The 21,372-nt window shown below is 48.1% G+C and overlaps 1 protein-coding gene across 1 annotated transcript in view; it reads right to left on the minus strand.

Moving 5' to 3' along the window:
* The window catches only part of PLB1 (phospholipase B1), a 102,909-nt gene that overhangs the window by 48,701 nt on the left and 32,836 nt on the right, over positions 1–21,372 (minus strand). Inside the window, exons 16-27 of the mRNA XM_027554461.1 lie at positions 14,986–15,044; positions 13,129–13,202; positions 11,419–11,462; positions 9,267–9,375; positions 7,919–7,970; positions 7,515–7,595; positions 6,291–6,356; positions 5,862–5,962; positions 3,766–3,847; positions 779–883; positions 570–665; positions 270–341 (exon numbers count right to left, since the gene is read on the minus strand). Of these exons, the coding sequence (XP_027410262.1) occupies positions 270–341; positions 570–665; positions 779–883; positions 3,766–3,847; positions 5,862–5,962; positions 6,291–6,356; positions 7,515–7,595; positions 7,919–7,970; positions 9,267–9,375; positions 11,419–11,462; positions 13,129–13,202; positions 14,986–15,044 (941 nt within the window). The remainder of the gene's footprint in view (positions 1–269; positions 342–569; positions 666–778; positions 884–3,765; positions 3,848–5,861; positions 5,963–6,290; positions 6,357–7,514; positions 7,596–7,918; positions 7,971–9,266; positions 9,376–11,418; positions 11,463–13,128; positions 13,203–14,985; positions 15,045–21,372) is intronic.

Below are 21,372 nucleotides of genomic sequence, written 5' to 3' on the forward strand. Positions count from 1 at the left end.
GCAGACTTGTGCCAGGGCTCATGGGGACAGGGAGAGACAGAGGTGAAATCTAGGGCCTCCTGGGCACTGGCTGTCACCCCTCACAGTCCAATCAGATGGGGCATTGTGGATGGTTAACTGCAGTATGGATTGGATGGGTAGGGGAAGAGAGCTGGGGGTGTGGATGCGAAACTGGGATGAAAGGAACAGAGAAACCTAAATGAAAGGTTCAAAAGGCTGCAAAAGAGTCTTCAGGTAGACCCCTGGCAAGGCTATGCTCTTCACTCTACCTGGTCTGGACATGTGATATTGATCTTGTCTTCAAAATTATGCTCTCTTGTCTTCTGGCCGACAGGTTGCAACTAAACCAAGAAGCAGGAAGATGGGGAGTGATAAACAGGTGGTAAGACTGGAAAAGTCGGGAGGCAGGGCTGGGGAAGGGAGGGTGGGACAGATGGGTTTGGGTTTATCATCAGTGCTGTGTGGGGAATCTCACAGCCTGAGTGATGGGTCTCTGAAGTCCTCTGAACACTTTCCGGAATCTTTTATTATCAGAGGAATCATAATTTTCCCTGTCTTGGTCATCTTACCATGTTGTTCCACAGGGCACTGGCTGCATGGGCATGAGCCTTGCTACTGAAGTGGAAACAGTCAGGAGCAAAGTAAGAGTTGTCAGGCAACCCCTCCTGGTCATAGGATAGAATAGAGTGGCCGTGTCATAAGAATGTCAGATAACACCAGTGATGTTCAGAAAGAGCTGGGCACTACCTGTAGCTCCCACTTATCCATGAGGCTTTACCGGGGTCATGGGCATGTCCACTTTTTCGAAGAACGGCTGCACGACCACTGTAAAATCTTCCCTGGTGTCGTAACGCCCACTCTCAACCAGTTGGTGAGTCCCCTCCTGCAGGAGGAAGGGAGTCAGTAGTCAGGGGGCTCTCTGCACCTGTCTGGTCTTTGTGTGGAATCTTTCTCCACCAGAGAATTCAACACAATCTGACCTTTGCATGAAATCAATCTGCAGTAAAATCCCTACTGATCAGGAGCCAGCTAGTTATGTTTCAGATCAGCCTTTATCTCAGGCCCTGCCCCCAACCTCTGCTGCCATTGCATCTATTTGACCCAGGCTGGGAAAAACGAAAAACCCAAGTTCATCAGTTTGAGCCTCTTTTAAAGATTCTGATTAAAGATTAGGGTGGAGATCGAGTGAGTACAAATTTGATTTAATGACTTTGGGGGATTATCCTTACATTTATTTATGTTATACACTGGTTCAGGAAATCAAAGGTGAATTAACAACCACATTTAATGCCCATCTGTATCATTCATGCAAGCAGTGTGTGTGAGCACGAGTGTTCCTTTCCATGCACCCTTGAAGTGCTCAGATCTATCTAGGAGGTAGCAGAGCTGTTACTCTCATAGCTTACACCTAGACTCAGTTCCAGAAGGACCAGTTACCCTAGCTCTGGCTCCCACTTCTGCCACACTCTGCCATTTCAGTGCTTGCTCGGTTTCCATCATTTGGAGCCAGGACCCGGTCTGGAGGGGGAAGTCAGGCTTCCACACCCAGAACATTAGTGCAGTTACTTCAGAAGACACCAGGACACCTTCTGTTTTCCACGGTCTGCCAGAGAGCCCCCAGGCTGGGAATACATCAGCTCTGACCTCCTGGGGGAGACTCTTACAGACAGAGCCTTGAGGCAGGCAGAAGGTACGATACCACTAACTAGCTGTGTGACTTTCAGCAAGCTGCTTTCCCTCTCTGGACCTCTATTTCCTCACCTGTAAGTGGAGGATGTTCACTGAGGCCTGGACCATCCCTTAAATTCTTTTAAATGCTGCTAGGGCCTCTGTGAATCAGCCACAATGGCTCACAGTGGAGACCCCCGCCCCCACCACCGCAACTTTTCAGAAATGGTGTAAGTAGTGTGGAGAAGGCCTGGCACATGGTGGTAATAATTAACAGCAATGCTCATCTTCAAGGAGAGGGGAACAGGAAGTAGAAAGTCAGAGGATTGAGAGAGAGGACATGATGGCCTCATGGGGCTGAGCTGTGAGCTCGTCTGGGATGCTACAACAGGGTCTCAGTGGTCACCAAGAGCAGACCTGGGAATAGTTGGCTAATCTAGAGAGGTTGCGAAGGCCATTTTAGGGAACAGTTCCCCTTTGGTTCTCTGAACCTACTCTACCGTGTGAAGAAGAGCCCACCTTGCAATGTAGGTGAGAAGCCCAGATGCTGTTTCTCCCAACGTCCCTCACACACGCCCATGGGTCCCCCAGTAGATGTGTGGGGGCTCCTGCCTCAGGCTTCGGTTTGGAAACTAGAGATTGAAAGATGGAGGAACAGCACAGAATCCATTTTGCTGAGGGTGCATCTAGTTTCTAGAACAGCAGCGATAGTGGCGTCTATGGTGACTCCATCAAACCAGTTGTTTGGCCTGATTTTATTCTTATGGCATGGCCCCAGAATTCCATGACTCTTCAATTTCTGGTGCCTTGGCCTCTGACCTTAGCTCTTCCAGATAGTCTGCTTAAAAAATACATCTGGGGCTTCCCTGGTGACTCAGTGGTAAAGAATCCACCTGCTCATGCAGGAGACACAGGTTTCATTCCAGGAAGATCCCACATGACGAGGGATAACTAAGCCCATAGGCCACAATTATTGAGCGGGTGCTCTAGAGCCTGGGAACCATGCAATTGAGCCCATATGCCGCATCTACTGAAGCCCGAGTGCCTAGAGCCCAAGCTCCATAACAAAAGAAGCCACGGCAAGAAGAAGCCAGAGCATCTCAACTAGAGAGTAGCCCCCACCCTCCGCAACTAGAGGAAATCCTGTGCAGCAACAAAGACCCTGCACAGCCAACAATAAATCGAGTTATAGAAAATAATACATCTGATATAATAATAAACAATAAACCAACCAGAATTGCATAAGCGCTTATGCTTTGCACTCAAACCGTGCCTGCAAAAGGACTGCCTTCAGAGCCATAAGCCTGGCTGCCTTCCCTCACCTGGTGAGGGCCATGACTTCCTCAGCAGAGACAAAGGAACGGGCTCCTAGTCACCCAAGGGGCCTGGCAATGGCCTCGAAGAATGATACACAGGTCACTTCCCTGAGCCCAGACACCACTCGTGGACAAGACTGCTCTGAAAGAGGTTGCCAGGAGGGGTTCTGCTCCAAGGAGTCTATGGGCTTGAAGGATTGATCCACCCTGGAAGCTCTCTGCATCCCACCCAGCCTGGAAGAGCTGGAAGGTGACCATTGTTCTCAAGTGACTGGGTGATTATTTGGGACAAAACTCAAGAGAGTCCATTGTTCTGCTCGAAGATTTGATGGAGAAAAGCCTCAAAGGGACAGCCCACAGGATGCTGGGAGAGCATCAGCTTTCTTTCTCCCTGTGCACCCCAGTAACACCTAATAACACCTGCTCCCCCCAGGAAGGGAGGGCAGATGGAGTACGTGTTGTTGCACTGAATCCTCCAGATTCTCTTGGGTGGCAAGGGTTCCTGCCCCAGGAGTCAGAACTCATACCCATTCTCCATAGACAATTGGAAATATTTATTTTGGTGTAAGGCCAGGAACTGAGATTTGGTCATGTGTGTTGAGTGACTTGGCTCTGTAACTTGATTCAAATAAATGGAATCTGCTGCCTTGGAGGGAGGGGGCGGTCTTTATATCTGCAAACTGGTCAGTGGTAATGTCACATGCAGTTGAAGTTGAAATAATCTAAGTGTCTGTTCCTTTTCTAACCAGAACCATGAACCACACAGCAGTTCCCAGCTTACCTGATACTTCTTATTCACTTCGACGAGGGAGGCAAGTTCTGTTGCATTATCATCATACTTCAAGACACAGGGACACAGATTCCTGCAGACCAAACCACAGAGGTGCTCACCCACCAGAACCACCATCTGAGAGCACGATACAGGAACACTGGCTTGAGATTCAGAATATATTTAACTCAGAGGTACCAGATGCCTGTGCATCTGGAGGAGGAGGAGGGCGGGGGGTGGGCGGCTCTGGCTGGCTAACCTGTCAACTGCATCAGCTGAAACCTAAGAAAATTTCCCAGATCTGGATTTGCTCATGAAAATGAAATAGTTATATCTTCTGATGTCTGTAAGGAGTGACATCTTTATGGAGCCAAGTTACCCGATGAATGTCTGAGAACAGTGTAGTAGAGATAAGGCATGCCTCCTTCTAAATAATAGTAACAACAATAATAACACATACTGAAAGTTCACTGTGCTGAGAGTTTTATGAGTATTAACTTGCTGAATCCTCTTAGCTATTCTAGAAGCTGTCTTTTCATTGCCCCCATTTTATAGATGAGCAAACTAAGGTTCCGCATGGATTAGCAGTTTCTCAAGTTCATGTGGATGCTGAGTGTGGGAGCCAGGACTTGAACTCAAGTCTCTCTGGTTTAAACCTGAGCTCTCAACCCCTGTTCAAGCTGCTTCTGCCCTGACTAACCATCTCACAAATTCGGGCTTGTGGTCCATAGGCAGGAGGCAATAATAGTGAGGATGGCTCAGTGCAGACTCAGCACCGCCAAGGAAAGCACAGCCACTGAGACAGGACAGCGCACAGGTGGCAGAATGCAGTGACCCTGAGCCTTCCTAATCCCGCTGTCAGCAACTTGGCCATTCCAGGTCAGACAAATAACAACTCTGAACCTTCAGCTTTAATCGTCTGGAAACCTTGTAGAGATGGGCAGCCAGAGACTTTTAGGTGAGGTGCTCTGAAATGGAATGAAAATGCTGAACTCTCCCTGTCCCCTCCCCCGCCCCATGTGGCCCAGTGACTGGAGAAAGTGGGAGCCAGGGATGAGTCAGCAGCCAAAAATAGCCCGCCTGACACCAGCTGCGCTAATAGGCATGTGTCACCCGGCAGCCGTCCTCCCACTGTTCACAGCATCCCTGGGCCTTCCCCAGGGGACCCATGCAGTCTAGGCCCCCTGGGGGCGCTTTGGCATGCATCCTCAGGGAACAGCCAAGATACCCCTTCATTTCCAAGAGCAGATCCGGCCCTTGTGAATTATTCATTCAGTCATTCAGCAAACAGCCACGGAGCCCTGACTCTGCGCTGGCAGTGACTCAGACAGAGTTCAGGGCTGAGCGGGCAGAGGCACCTCGGGGTCATTACCATGTGATGTGCTTAGGCCTACGGTGGAGGCCTGTATAGAGCTTGGGGAGGGAAGAAGGGGGGTGGGGGGCACAGCCACCATGATCTGGGCTAACAGCCCAGAGGAGACCTTGCAGGCAGGAACGGCTCACGCTTGGGGCAGAAGGACCTCTTACTCCATAGGGTCACATGTAACATTAGCAGGGGAGCCATCTTCGGCTTTGGAGGCTGGGGATGAAGGCGGCCTCTCAGGGCGAGGGTTCTTTGTCCTCTACCATGCTGATTCTGACCTGACCACCCTCTCTCCTAGAAGGTGACCACAGCCCTGCCTTTGTGAATGTGCAGCCTGGAGCACCCATGCTGAACAGAGGCTCATCTGTCCGGGAGCTGGGCCTCTGGGAGGGAGCAGGGAGGTTCTGGACACTGAGAAAGATGTGGCCCTAGTGAGCCCACAGAGGCTCGCCCGTCCCTCATGCTTTACTCTTCCCTGGAGGACTGAAGAGTGTCCTGAGCTGTCGTGGCAAAAGAAGTACATTGGGTGGCAAATGCATGTCCTCTGAGGGTATAGGAGCCTGGACTGGGTTGGGGGGGCAGGCACAATGCCCTGGGGATCTCCTCCAAGAGGCCTTGTCAGGTTTGACCAGGGGGTCTCAGCACTCCTCACACTCCTGCCGTTGGCTTTTCTCACCAGCCAGAGTCACTCTCTGCTAAGGGTCCCATAGGCCCTTTGGGAACAGGTGGAGAACATCCAACTCACCGGAGGATCAGCCTCGGGCAGCTGACATTCTTATCCTGGTACAGCTTCCTCAGGTTGATGATCTCCAGCACCTTGACAAGGTTCACAAAGGCCCGAGGCACCTGAGCAAAGGCAAGATCATCCCCAAGAGGATCAGGGCTGGGCAGCGCCAGCCTCTCCCCCAGGTCTGGGGCCCGTGCCTCCTGCTGGGTGTCAGGTCTGTGGCCTTTCACCTGGGCCCACCCACATCCATCATCCCTGGCTCCGCCTTTCTGCTGCTCGCTGTTAACACACGTGTGCTCAGGCTGCTGGGCCCAGGAGTGACAGCATGGCCGGCGCTGGTCTCCAGGGGAAGGGAGCCACGTAGGAGGGTCTCAGCAGGAAGCCAGACGCCCAAGGAGGAGGCCGGGGGCTGAGCAGCTCAGAGGACACGTGGGCCACCCTTCGTACCTCAGCGTGGAGGATGTCCAGAGCCTGCCCAATGTTGTCCACGAAGTTCTGCGGAGAGAAGCGGACCTGCAGGGAGAGGCGACGTCTCTAAGCCCAGTCACCACCCAGTCTCTCTGTAACCAGGACTGGGTCCTCTCCTGGGTTCCCTCCTCCCTGCCTTTCAGTCTGAATGGGCAACATTGAAGCACAGGCTGTCTTTTGGGACCCCAACCTCCACCCTAACCTCACAGTCCTCAAGGTTGTTAAGGCTGTGACCCTCAGGGAAACACCCTTTCTTCTGCTGTGGAAAGCTCTGGACCCACTTCGTGTCAACTAGAGGTAGGGCCTTAGCTAAAGCACATCACACCTCTGAACTGGGATGCTGGAGCAGGGGGCCTCTAAGATCTCCTGCAGCTTGAACATCCTAGTGGCTGATCACTTCTGGAGTCGCCCGTGCCTGGGAACCCACAGCTCAACCATATTACTTGAGGAGATAAGGAGAGGGGAAGAGGCTCCTGCCTCCCCTTCCCCAAGGGTAAAACATTTTAAGGCTGATTTCCCCTCATCTTGTGCTTATCAAACTTTTTTAAAGAAAAGCAGTGGAACCCTTTCTCTGAATGAAATTTAGCCAAGAGCCCTGCTCTACCAAATGATCAAAGCTTCAGGGGAAGTGAGGGAGGAACCAATGGCCCCACCTCCTCATCTGCTCCACCCCGCAGCCAGCGGCCCTCAGGCCCCACTGTGGGCCCTCTGCAACACAGCTTGGAAATCCCAGACTCTGGTGACTTTGATGCCAGGAAAGCAAGCCTTGCGGAGTCTCGGGGGCCAGGGTCACCCTGGGGGCAGGTGCTCTCAAGCCACAGGCAGACCCACCACTTTGCTCTGCTGGTCCCCTTTCTGCCTGACAAAGCTTCTCGTGTTCACAACCCTGACTCTCCTGCTCTCTGTAAAACTCTGATGCCACCCCTACCCCCATGCCAAATCCCATGGCAGTCCTAACCCCAGACTTCTCTTCTGGGTACAGTTCTATCACACCTGATGGTGAGCTGTCTGTGTCCCCCTGCCCTGGAGGTGTGAGCTCCTATGGACAGAGCAGTGTTTCAGTGTCTGCTTGGTCCCCAGCACATTGCCCAGGCTGGATCCATGCCTGACCACTAGCCAAGTCCCAACCCAGCTGCACTGTTCCAGTGACCCAGGGTGGAAATTCTTCCTGGGGGAATCTTGGGTTAGGGCCTGGAGACCTACCGGGTCATCACAGACATCACAGAGGTCATTGCCACCTATAAACAGGGTTATTATCTTCCAGTCTTCCTGAAAATTTATATTCTGAAATGAATAGGAAACAAACAAGTAAATGTCTTGCCCCAGAGCCAAGTCTAGGAAAATACAAAGTACTGAACGCTGCAGGGATGGGTCTGGACACACTGGAGGTCTAGTGGGGACATTATAATTCCTTTCCTTTGGTTTGGGGGTACTGAGGTCACAGGTGCTAAATCTTTTTTTTTTTTTTAAGGTGGCCTCTCTGGATTCCCTTGTGTCCCCATCCTCCCCCAGAGCCAAAACTCTCCGTCTCCATAATTCCTCCCGCCTCTCCCTGCTCTGGGTATCCTACCTCAAGTAGGCCCAGATGCCACTTTCCCCAGATTTACCACATCATTCTTCATCAGGTCCACCAGCCTCCTGGCCTGAACAGGTAAATCCCTGAGGGCAGACATAAGAAAAAAGTCACGTGACCAGCAGAGCAGGCTAGGTATCAGATTACCTGGATGGCCCCTTTGCTCTTCGAGCCTCAGTTTCCTCATCGATTGCTCTGACGCTAGCAGGGCTGCTGCTCTTTCTATGGACTAGAGTGTTGGGATGATTACTTGGCCTCTCTGAGCCTCAGCAGCATCACCAAGGAAACATGGGCATCTGACCCTCTGCTCAATCTCACAGTTACTACACCGGATATATGAGAGATAACAAAGGTACTTTCTAAACTGCACACTGTTGTCTAGCGGGACAGGTTGTTATCGGAACTTGAGATAAAGCCTGTGAGGCACAAAGATGAGAGACCGTGTGGTTGAGAGAATACATTTGTTCAGGCCATTTCATCTCTTGGTGCTACAGTGTCTTCATCTATAATAACAATAATCTGGGATAATAATCCCTAACTCTCCCCTACAACACAGGACATGCTTGGATACATATATTTCTCGCATGGAAGAGCCCTGGGGTCTGGGGGAAAGCAGGGGAGAAATCCAGGGCCATATGAATCACTCTCTTCTTTGGTTACTTCCACGCTTTCAACTCAGGCTTCATTCTTAGATGGCCTCCTGATCTAATCATTCTGAGAACTGCCTCTCTTATATTACCAGTTGACATATACTTGGAAAAAAGCAAGATTAAGGTAATATTAATGTAAGCCTCAAATTTTAAGCCATAAAGTGGTAGTCTTCACTCCTCCCCCACCAAAAGGAAAAGGAAGTCACAGAATTCATGATAAAGCCTGTTAGGTTTCATATGATCTCTGCTCTGGATAATCTGTCGCCTTTCCGGTCCTGAATAAATAATAGTTACTCAGGTGGGGATGGGGGCTCAAGCTCAGGGTGGGGGTGGGGATGGGGGCTCAAGCTCAGGGTGGTGATGAGAGTTGAGAGAATGGTATCAGGATATCTAGGAACCAAAACATAGGAATCCCTAGGAACTACATGGTAAAGTAAGGTTTGTGATCATTCTAGAAGAAATATGGATGAGGTAAAGTAATTTGCTCAAAGCATGTACCTGGCATCCGAACCAGTTGTGACTAGTTCCTGTGGCTGTGGTTAGGGGTGGGTTAGTGGGTTTTTGTGCCCTAGAGCAAGGGACACCCCCCAAGAGAGCCCACTCAGCCATCTTTGACCTTCAGATCCTTCCCCCGGACAAAACTCCCCAGCCTTCAGCCATACACCCTGGTCTAGGCCAAGAGCCCAACCAGGTCCCCAGGGGACCCTTGGGGTTCACCCCCAAGATTCTCACTCAGCTTGGGCTCCCGGCACGGCCTGGTTTAGGTAGGCCCCAGAACTGCTTTCGCTTCCCTTGCCAACAGAGAAGCCCTTCAGGGAAGGGTTGAATTCCCGGAGCATGTCTATAAATACAAGGAAGAGATGTCAGTACCCCAAAGCCATCTTCGAATTCCTTAGATAAGTGCCAAGGGGTGTTGGTGACAAAGCAGAGCCCACCCCCCCTACAAATCTCACCCTTACAGTTCACTCGGCCCCCAAAGAAAACGTCCAGAAGGGCGATGCTGAGCCATGTGGACAGCACACACAGGGGCTTAATAAACTGGTGCTGAGTAAGTGCCAGTCTGGCTCAGGTCTAGGGCACTTTGCTTTTTTCCCAAATATATAATCACTTTGCTGAGATAGAATTCGCATAACATAAAATTCACCAAAGTACAACTCAATAGCTTGTAGTACACTCATACAGTTGTGCAACCATACCCCTATAAAGTTTAGAACATTTTCATCACCCCAAAAAGAAACTTGGCATTCACTAGCAGTCATTCCCCATTTCTGCCAGCCCTATCAGTTCATTTCAGTCAGTCAGTCATGTCCGACTCTTTGCAGCATGCCAGGCTTCCCTGTCCTTCACCAACTCCCAGAGCTCGCTCAAACTCATTTCCATTGAGTCAGTGATGCCATCCAACCATCTCATCCTCTGTCATCCCCTTTTCCTCCTGCCTTCAGTCTTTCCCAGCATCAGGGTCTTTTCTAATGAGTCTGTTCTTGGCATCAGGTGGCCAAAGTATTGGAGGTTCAGCTTCAGCATCAGTCCTTCCCATGAATATTCAGGACTGATTTCCTTTAGGATTGACTGGTTTGATCTCCTTGCAGTCCAAGGGACTCTCAAGAATCTTTTCCAACACTACGGTTCAAAAGCATCAATTCTTCAGCACTCAGCTTTCCAGCCCCATGGCAAACTCTAATCTCCTTTCTGTCTCTAAAGGTTTGTCTACTCTGGACACTCATTTTTCCACAAATCATTTTAGTGGACGACCTTGAATCAGATGGTTTCCAGTCATGTTATTGACCACAACTGCATGGCAATCAGAGAGCCCAGCAAAGCGTTGTGTACGCTAGCCCAGCTCACAGCCCAGTCAATTACATTCACAAACGCAACACCAACCATCTCCTAGCGATAGTGGAGTTTATTCATAGCTCTTTCATGTGGACCTAAAAATAAAGAAGACAAGGGGTACTTGTGCCACAGAACTGTACCTACTTACACTCAACAGGATTTGCAAATAGCAAGAACAGATAGCACATGAAGTCCAACCAGTTCTGCCTATGTAGCAATCAAGCCGTCTTTATCATCAAAGTCTGGGTGACTTAGAGCTGAAACAATTTCTTAACTTCTAAAGATATATTACCAAGGGATAATTACAAGAAAAGCAAACAAGAATGGGATCAATTAAATTCCTCTCGGGCAAAACTGTTAGCCAGAAGATTTTAAGGGAAAATAACACGTATTTTATGTGTGCTTTAAGAACAAGTACTGTGTATGCACTAAGGAGAATGAAAAGATGAATAAGATAAGACCATTGAAAGAATGCAGTCAGGCTTAAACAAATCATTCCAAACAGGTTGTTGATGAAGCAATTTAAGGAAAATGTTGCGCCCCAAATATGGCTGTTGCATGGCCTAAACAAGGTAATTTCATCTCTGCTGCTGCCATAGCAGCTTTTCCTAAACCGGACACACAGGAATTCAACGTGTTTGTATGCAGTGGTGCCTAACGCAGTCCAAGCCTAAGTCAACGCGTCCCAAAAAGGTGCTCTGGTCAGAATGACAGGCAAAGCAGAGAGGGGTTTCCTTTCCTTCCTTCTTCAATCACTTCTTAATAATAACTTGCACTAAGAGCTGGATGGAGCATTCTTTCTCTCTTACTCTCTTTCTTCCTCAGACAAATAAAATTTCTCTCTTTTTTTTTTAAAGACAAAATACGCAAGGCTTTAATTACTCTCAAGCAGAGCGAGGAAACCCTCTTGGGGAAGCAGCGCCCCCTGCCGAACACGGCTGTCTTCTGCAGCCCGGTTCCCTGCTAAGCCCGCGGTCACCGCCAGGAGGAGCTGCCGAAACGCGCAGGGCTGTGGCGGGCCGCCCTGAACCCCGGGGGAGCGCGTACTCACTGGGCAGGGTGATGACGCTGCTGAGGTTCTGGTCGCCGCCCACACTACGTCGTCGTCGTGGGGACAAAAAAGAAAATGAAGGTTAAAACTGCCAGCGACGCTGAAACACCCCAGACACCACCAAGACACACCTTCCTCCTTCTGAGAAACACTCTGGGGGCTTGGGGCTTTCCCTTTCCTCTAGTTCTGTAGAAAAACTGAAAAAATCCAGAACACAGCAACTTTTCTCTACTTGCCCCACAAACCAGAATGTCCAAATAAAAAAACTCGTTTAAGCCGGCGGGGCTGACTTATGTGTTTTTTAAGTTTGATCTTTAACCCCAAGCAAGGGAATTAAGTGGGCCCCTTCATTAAAGAAAAAAAAAAGTTTGCCCTCATGGTTTTCTTCCTGTTTGGCTTGGGGAAAACCCGTCTTTAAAGGGTGTCTTCTAGAGAGGCTTCTCCATCTTCCAAACCACTTCTAAAATTCCAAGGAAATCAAAATTGGATGGGTTTCTAGGCATGAAAATACACAGCATTCCAGAGTTGATTGGATTCCCTGCTTTTCCATATCTCCTCCTTCTCTGCCAAGTACATCTGGGAACATTTCAAAGGTTCTCAAAACGGTTTGGGGTTTAACTCTGCAGAGCATCATCAGGGAGGAGGCCAGGGACTCAGCACTCAGGTCCAAGCTGGTGCCAGAGATGATGGATTGCAGGCTGAGGAAACACCAAACCTGCCCTCTCAGGTTGGCATGAGCCAGATTTTCAAAGGTGAAGCTGGAGTGCTACTCACCACAGTCTGCGGTGCCTGGATTTGATTACAGATGGAGCAGGACCAGCATGCACGAGATATATATACGTGATTAGGAGAGGTGCTGGATTAGGGGTCAGGAGCCATCTACCCTACTTTTTGCTCCTTCATCATCTGACTGTGTGATCTTGGACAGGTTACTTGTCCTCTCTGAGCCATGCTTCCTCGTCTGTTAAATGAAGGCCCTTCAGTAGTGATCCCAGCTACCATTTACACCTTCCTTCTGTCAGGCACTGTGCTAGGCATTTAAATTCTCTCTAAGCCTAGTGACCTGGGCACTTGTGGTAAAGCACCCGCCTGCCAATGCAGGAGACTTAAGAGATGTGGTTTTGGTCCCTGGGTTGGGAGATCCCCTGGAGAAGGGCCTGGCAATTCACTCCAGTATTCTTGTCTGGAGAATCCATGGACAGAGGAGCCTGGTGGGCTACAGTCCATGGGGTCGCACAAAGTCGTACATGACTGAGGCGACTTAGCATTGCAAGCCTCATGACAATGCTAAGCCAGTATTACTGTCTCTGAATCAAAGATGAGACCAGTTCAGAGAGGCTGAATAACTTGCCCAAGATCACACAGAGCAGGCAGCTGGGACTCAGACACAACTGTGGTTCTGAAGGCTGCTGCGTCCTTCTGAGACTACTGCGTAGAGGGAGAAATGGAAGCTCAATCTTTTCCAACCCAAATGTTTGAGTAGGTTCTCCCCTAAACTCCTCCTGTTCAGGTCCAGACTTGTTTGGAAGAAAATAGTGGTTTGGGAAAGCTGATAAATACCTTCCTTAAATTAAACCTAGAAATTTCTCATGGAAAAGCACCAGGTGACTCATCTCTCTGCTAGAGAACTTGTTTTCTACATGCTCAGGGGGATCCTCCCCTGTCCTGTGACGACAAGGCGTCTCTGGGCCTTGCCACAGCTGTACTCACCTCCAGGACAGACCTCGATACTGAGTCAAGACATCCAGGACGTTTCCAGGCTTGGACCCGGCCCCGTTACCTGCCTGAAAAGAGAACAACACGGGGGTGATTTTCCTGCCTGCTCACCAGAGGGTCTGTGTTCTTGTCCTGGCCAGGCCAGAATGCCAAGCCCTTTAGAACCCAGGGTCTTGACAGCACGTCTTGATGTGAATCCTGCCTTGTTAGAAATGAGTGCAAGCTCCCGCTGGGAATCCTGGAACCCACCCTGGGAAACCCTGCCCAGACACCAGGCTGGCAAAAGTGCTCTGGAAATTAGACTGCAGTGTGGTTTTCCAAAGGACTCATTTCAGGGCCCCATGTTTCTAAAAGCTGTGAACTATATCATAAAAGGAAGTATATTGTAATCCTTTGATACGAATAGATCTTGCATATATACAATGTGAAAAATTAAAACGAAATGCCATGTACCTACTCCTCAGCTAAAGAAAGAGCAGAGTCTTTTAAAACCACCACGTGACGCACTGCAGGTTCACGTCCCTTGCCCGAAGCCTGTTATTTCTGAGACGAGCCGTTTCAAGGAAGCCGGGGAAGGCTGGCCTCCAGGAGAGGTGTCCCTGCCTTTGGGGTAAAGAGTCCTGAGGGGTCATGGAGAAGAGGGCTACGGGACAGAGACAGGATTCTGGCCTCAGAGTCCTGAGAGTTCTCTCCTTATCCAGCACTTACAGGCTCTGTGGCCGTGGTACTCACTTTGCCTCATCCACCTTCACCTTCTTTGTTGGTTTAAGTTTGAGGAGAGAGATACGTCACAGGATTTTGTTGAGGAAACTGAGTGAGACCATATCAATGGGAACAGGCCACAGGCATGAAAGGTCTCAGCTGGTAGTTGGGGGGAAATTCAGCTGGACGCCCTTGACCTTACTGACCCAGAGAACAGAAGCTGGACTCCTCTGTAATGAGCTGCTGTGGGCCAGAAGCAGGGACCCTCACTTCCCACCCCGGCTCTCTAAGGACTTGATTCTGCTTTTTCTGGATCACTCTTTGTGGGGACTGGGAGGTCACCACGGGGCAGTTGCAGACACAGGCTGGATCATCTTTAGTATTTCCGTCTCTTCCACTGACCCTGGTTTTTTATCCCCTCCATTAGTACTAGTTCCTGTTGCATTATCGCGTGGCCCTTGGCATGATCCCTTAGCTTTCCTACAGACAGAACAAAGCATCTGGTCTTTGAAGGGGCCCTACACCGTGAGCAGGAGATCTCAAACTGTTCCACTCCACCACCGACAGGCTGTGTGGTCTGGGCCGGGTCACTTCTATCTCAGGGGGCCCCTCTGGACCCCCCACTTCCTGCTCTCTCTTTCAATCCAATGTTAGGAGAAGAAAGATGAGGTTAGAATGGCAGTGGAAAACTCAACGCCAGTAGGGAATGCTGGATTCCAGGGTGGATAGGGAGGTGGACGGAGAAGGCAATGGCACCTCACTCCAGTACTCTTGCCTGGAAAATACCATGGACGGAGGAGCCTGGTGGGCTGCAGTCCATGGGGTCGCTGAGGGTCGGACACGACTGAGCGACTTCACTTTCACTTTTCACTTTCATGCATTGGAGAAGGAAATGGCAACCCACTCCAGTGTTCTTGCCTGGAGAATCCCAGGGACAGGGGGAGCCTGATGGGCTGCCGTCTATGGGGTCACACAGAGTCGGACACGACTGAAGCGACTTAGCAGCAGCAGCAACAGCAGCAGCAGCAGGGGGGTGGAGAGGGACTGAGGTTGCATGGATGATGGCAGCTCTAAGGGCTCAAAGTGAGATTCTCCTATTAACCAAGATCTCCTCTTCTCCTGCCCTTCCTTCCACCATCCATAACTCACCGTGAGTGAGTCGCCCAGGGCTCCGATGACCTTGATGTCAGCCAGCTTCAGCCTGTGAACTGAATGCAAAGATGAACAGAAGATGGGCTTCCTGTCTCCTCTGAATCAGGGAAGAATGTTCTAGGAAGACTAACACAAAGTAGGGAAATTCCGTTTGGACAAAGATGCTAAACGCCCATCCTTGTCTTAAAGCCCAGCAGTAGCAGCTGTGGAGCCTGACTGCCAGTCTCCTCCTTGGGGTGCCTGGGCACAGGGTTGGGGAGCTGGAAGGTGGCCCCACTTTCAGAGGGGCAGCTGTTGGTATTGGGTGAACCTGATGCCACAGGTGGACAGTTATCCTCAGGGTGTAAACAGTCCTTGATGACCTGATCTGGGAGTAAGGAAGGGGTTGCGGTGGAGGTGAAACCTATACTTCATCTATGCTAGGATCTGTTGATATTTGGGATAAAATATTTTATTTTATTTTATTTTTATTAGAAAAAATTCAGCTCAGTTTTTCTGAAGTGAAAAGGGAAATGCCTTTATACTATTGACTATTTTAAAAAACAGAGGCGAAATCACATGACATAAAATTAACCACTTTAAAGTCAACAATTCCGTGGCCTTTAGTACATTTCCAGAGTTGTGCAACCATGACCTCTATCTAGTTCCAAAACATTGTCATCACCCCCAAGGGAGACCTGTACCTACTAAGCCAGTCACTCTTCCCTCCCTCCAGCCTGTGACAGCCACTGTCTGCTTTCTGCCTATGGATTTACCTATTCTGGATATTTCATATAAATAGAATCATACAAAATGCGACCTGTGTGTCTGGCTTCCTCCACTCTGCATGATGTTTTCAAGGCTCCCCATGTTGTAGCAGCTGCGAGCACCTCGTTCTTTTTTATGGCTAATATCCTATTGTGTGGGTATACCACCTTTGGTCTATTCCTTCGTCAAATCACAAGCTCACCTCTTACTCCCCCTTATATCTCCCACTTCCCTGGAGTGCCTCCTCCCATAGTCACCCCGACTTTGACACAGCTCCGTCTTTCCTCAGATGTGCCTTCCATGGTCTCTAGCTGTGTGATGCTGCACTAACTGGTCAATTACCTTTCAGCCTTGGAAGAAGTCTAATGTAGCATTTATAACCAGGGAGTAGCCCACTACTCCAACAGGGAAAGAAACCTTTCATTTCAGTGAGCCACTGCTTAAGATAAATAAACTAAAATCTATCTTCTAGAAGGTTCTCTCAACAGCCCTTCTTTACCAAGTCACTCTATGATGAGGGTGGTGAAACGCAGAAGATGCTTTCAACACCACCTGGCAACCTAGAGTCTACTCCACTCATCAGCATGTTGTATGATCACATCTGCATGGGAAGCTGTGCTCACATTCAGCAGAAACAACATTCAAAGGGGTCTCCAGGTCTTGCTCCCTCCATGGAGACATCTTGTCTACCCGACTTCTATGCTGTCCGCCTATGGGAACTGTTGCTCCCACTGATAATTTGCTCTCATTGGAAAAGTAAAAGTCCCTGCTTCTTTCCTATGACAGCATGCAAACTGAACCATGCATAGCTGTGAATGTGTGTACGCAAAATATAGAGATTAGTGGTCTTCAAATTTGAGCATGCATCAGAATCATCTGGAGAGCTTGTTAAAACACAGATGGCTGGTCCCCACCCTCAGAGTTGCTGATTTTGTAGGTCTCGGGTGGGCCCAAGGCTCTGTGGTTAGAAGAACAATATCAAATCACAAAGCCAGCTGCAGACATTAGCACACATCCACGGGGCTGAGCCTGAGAACTCTGAAATGACCTCTTCTCAAAGAAATCAGGCTCTGGGTAAAAAAGGCAACAAAATGAAAAATAAGACCTCCTCTCCTCAACTCTAGAGGGTTTATTTTAGCTTCTGATGATGATGGCCAATCACCGTATTCTTGTTGCCATAATGTGTAATACAGTGAATTCTGGGAACACTAACTAGTGTGCAAAGGTTAGGGGAAATCTTTGGGGCTGGTAAAATGTGGAGGAGATGAGAGATTTGCTTTGAAAGCACATTACAGTATTCTAAAGGGGTGGCTGAAGCTGTCCATTTCTGCCTCCTAAATTTGTAGCAGGCAGAAAGGAAACACACATACATGTGTGCTCATGTATGTCCACATCTGTGTGTGTACATACATGTATATAGCTTGATATGTATATTGGAAGGAGTGGCTTCCTGTTGGTCATTCTGTAAGAAATGACCTATAAGAGATAATAAACCAAAAGAACCAAATAGAGATGGAAGAAGTTTGACTCATCTGGGATCTTATTAAAATAGAACCCTGCACACACATTTCATTGGTTTGTTATTCTGGAAACCTCGATTTGAATTTTGTTAATATCATCATATACGATAAAGACACAGCCTGGAACCACAGCAAAGCACTTTAGCAATTGCTCTCCTTGGGGAGAGAATTCTTCAGAGATAAGATTAAATTTGTGTGGGCTGATTAGCCTAAACATTATCTGGTACAGATAGTCCATCACCTCGAAAGAAGTTGATAAACATATTGTTAACTCATCAAAATTTTTACAGAAGGGGCCTCTTATCAGAAGGCCATCTAAACTATGATGAAAGATCACGAATTACCAGAAAATGGTTGACTAGAGAACAGAATGGGGAAAGTGCCCACTGAACACAAAAGGAACGGCAGGGAGAAGCTTTGACGCTTGGGAGTTCTTAAACTACCTGGGGCTATAATCTGAAAAACCAACTTTCTCTCAATTGTCAGCTAGAGCTGCCCAACCCTTTGCTCTCAGATTTTAGGGACTTATATCAGGACTTTTGCAGTGGTGGTAAACTGCTGGCCCAGGTTAATCTATGTTTCTGTCTTTGAAGTGCTTTGGCATGAGTTTATATGAAAAAATATGTGACTGGCACATAGGAGCTCAAGAAATGTGTCCGGCTGAATTAAAGGCTAAGAGGCTCTGTATCAGAGACTTTATAGCTCTTGAAGCTCTAAATGATGGAAACTGCAGGGAAGGGAAATACATTCATCCAAGTGTCTTGGGGAGAGTTTGAATTTGTTCAGTAGGTGGGTCCCGCCAAGGGAACAAAGTGAAGTCACTCAGTCGTGTCCGACTCTTTGCTACCCTGTGGACTGTAGCTCGCCAGGCTCCTCTGTCCATGGGATTTTCCAGGCAAGAATACTGGCATGGGTTGCCATTTCCTTCTCCAGGGGATCTTCCCAACCCAGTGATCGAACCCAGGTCTCCCACATTGCAGACAGATGCTTTAACCTCTGCACCGCCAGGGGACAGGCAGGCTGTTATTCCCTGTGGGGCATCATGACTTCCTCGTCACAGGCTAGTTAGGTCCCAAGACTCATGAACATGTGGTGACTCTAGAAACAGCTTCAGGATTCACACAGGACAGCTCACCACTGACTCACAGTGAAGCGAAGCCCCTGGTGGTCACAGGGCTGCAGCCTTGGCCTTTTCAATATCAGCGCTGGAATTGCTCGTTTTCAATAAATGACGTCAGGGACTTAGAAATGACTTGTTCTAATTTATACTATTGGTGACAGTGGCATAGAATTAACTTTGTTCTACTTTCAAATGCTATGAATTTTCCCCCTTTGCATGGAATTAGCAGCTTGACTTCAAGATAGCCAACTTCAATAGACAGCCTGTGCCCTCTCTGGCTCCTTATTGCCACTCTTTTGTTTACAAAATGCTACCCCTTTTCTCACTGGGAAAACCTTAAGTCATCCTCAAGGCCCATTGTATTTTTTTTTTTTTTTAAACGTATCCCAATGATCTTATGGACAGGGCCATGAAGTAATACAAAATGATGTAAGTTCTTATGAAGTTATAAAGCCCACAGGAGGTAGCATTCAATAAATTTTATGTACACACTGAAAACCATAGGGGCATGAAGAGTCAGAAATGACTGAGCATGAACACAAGCCACAGCCCACTGACCAGAAGGAGAAAACTAGAAGCGTTCATGCATGCATTCACTTATTCATGCTACCAAATAGCAACGGGCAATAAAAATTACTTACATCAGCTCTACATATCTCATCCCAAACCCCACAGATCAGCAGAAGAGGTTCATCACCTACGGTCTCCAGATGGAGTGATGTGAGGCACCTGGGCGGCCAGGGGCTATGGCCTGTTGATGAAGGCAGTATCTTATTTTGAAATTATCATTTGTTCATTAGCTGGGTGTACTGGTGGATTGGCTTGAGAGAGACATTAGAAAAGGGGACTACAAAGAAGGTTTTTGAAAATAACTCTGAAGGTAAAACAGTTATTTGGTAAGATAGTTACAGTGAAATATTGTCTTAATGGAAGGCAGTTTGGTGCAATGGGTTTTTAGGATCTTTTTCAACCCTGGGAATTTTTGATTTGCTGAAGCAGAAATTCTCTGCAATAAAGATAAGTTCAACAAGCGTTTATCAGGCTCCCACCATGTGCTGAGTCACTGGCGATTTAAAGATAGATGATCTGCTCTTAGAAGTACATATCAGATGCCTTCATCTCAATTAGAAATTGTAAACATGGTCTCCAGAAGGGTGAATGACCTCATCAGAAATGTGACAATTATCGAGGGTGATAATAGCGTGACCCGGTGTAAGTCTTTCTCCTGTCCCAATAGCCACACGTGTGATTAAAATGTTCAATCAGATATCAAGTGCAGTAATGAAATGTGTTTTTCATTTTTGTCCAGTTAGCTGTGGCCCTTTTTCGAAATGACGCATTTTAGGTGGGTACTCAGAGGGGCCAACCCAGTATTAGCCCTTGAGTACCACCACCCAGTAGGCCAGTGCCGCGTTTTGTTCCCAGGCCTACTTGGTTAGATCAAGGATGCCTGTATCTGTCCATCTGCTTATCCAAACAACTATCACCAGAGCATCTCATATCTCATGGTCTCGAGATTTCTTGTGCTTACATCTTCAAGTGCCAATAAACAGGACCATCTCCAGGGTCAGGGGATAAAAGAGAGGTTCATGTTTCATTTGGCTTTCAGATGTTCAGATATGCTCTAATGGATTGCTTGCTTATCACTGTTGTGATAGGAACATAATCTGGACAGATTGCAAAATCTTTACAGACCATCCTTTTAGAATGATAAGGTTAAAAGAGGATAGATATCATTTCACTGTAGAGAGTATGGCTATTAAAACAAACACCACCCTCCCTCTCCTTATACAAACATACATATGATACATACACATATATGTATAGACACATGTGTATACATACATACGTATGTATATTACATACACATTACATGTATATTACACACATCTTACATATGCGTGTATATATTATACACATATGTAATATACATATACACATACATCTTTGAGCTTTTGCTATTGGAGAGCCTGCATATGAAGCTAATAATTTGTTTCTAATAATTTGTTACTAAAATTCTGCTAGCAAACTAACCAACAGGAAGAGGCTGTCACTAATACGGGGAAAAAGCATAAAGATGCTGTGTGTGTTTAAGACTTTTATCACCTATTCCATTCTTCTGCAACTTAGTCAAGAGCCAGTTACACACTGAAGTGTTCCATGAGAAGATTTTTAACTTACTTGCCAGTCACTTGGCTTGATTAGAGTGTGTAGTGCTAAGACAGGCATGAAGGGCAAGCTGACACTTACTTTCTACTAACACTCAGCAAAAGGAGACAACCTGCCCACAAAGATTTGCATACCGTGACATCTCCAAACTTTGCTTTCTATTCTGGAAGGCACATAGGAGGCATTCAACAATCATCTAATAGATGAGTAAACAAGGGAACAAATCAATGAACACACGAGTCACTCCCCGGGACGCACGAGAACCCACTGCACGGTTGCAGAGATGCTCCTAGGCTGAGGTTCTGAGTCATGTGGGCCACCACATCCTCCGACCCGGGACCTTCCAGGGTCCTGTGCACACAGCTATCACCCCCAGGCTGACTCATGTGGAGGAAAAGGTTCAGCCCTTAGGCAGCCCCTCTTTGGGAAGGTCTCTGCCTAGAATGTTCCGTGAGTCTCACTTTCATGACCCAGCAACAGTCATTTTGAAAATACCAAGAAGTAGTGAAAACGGCACGTGTGTGAGACTCTGTGGTTCCCTGTGCTGTGCAGTGTTTGAGTACACCCCGACACGGCTCTACTCAGAGTGGGGACTTTTTGCTTCCTGCTTAAGGTAGTTCTGCTTTTCACAGAACAGATCTGCCTCATCGAGGAAGGTAGTTCTGCTTTTCACAGAACAAATCTGCCTCATCGAGGCTTCCCAGCGGGAACAATGACATCAGCTCACTCACCCGACACCGGGCCCTTCGCAGAGCATGGCCTAGCACACAGCTAATGCTCGATAAATGCTTTCTGATAATGTTATCACATTTTTGTTAAAGAATAATC

The sequence above is a fragment of the Bos indicus x Bos taurus genome, chromosome 11 (genome assembly GCF_003369695.1).
Source record: "Bos indicus x Bos taurus breed Angus x Brahman F1 hybrid chromosome 11, Bos_hybrid_MaternalHap_v2.0, whole genome shotgun sequence".
Taxonomy (NCBI): domain Eukaryota; kingdom Metazoa; phylum Chordata; class Mammalia; order Artiodactyla; family Bovidae; genus Bos; species Bos indicus x Bos taurus.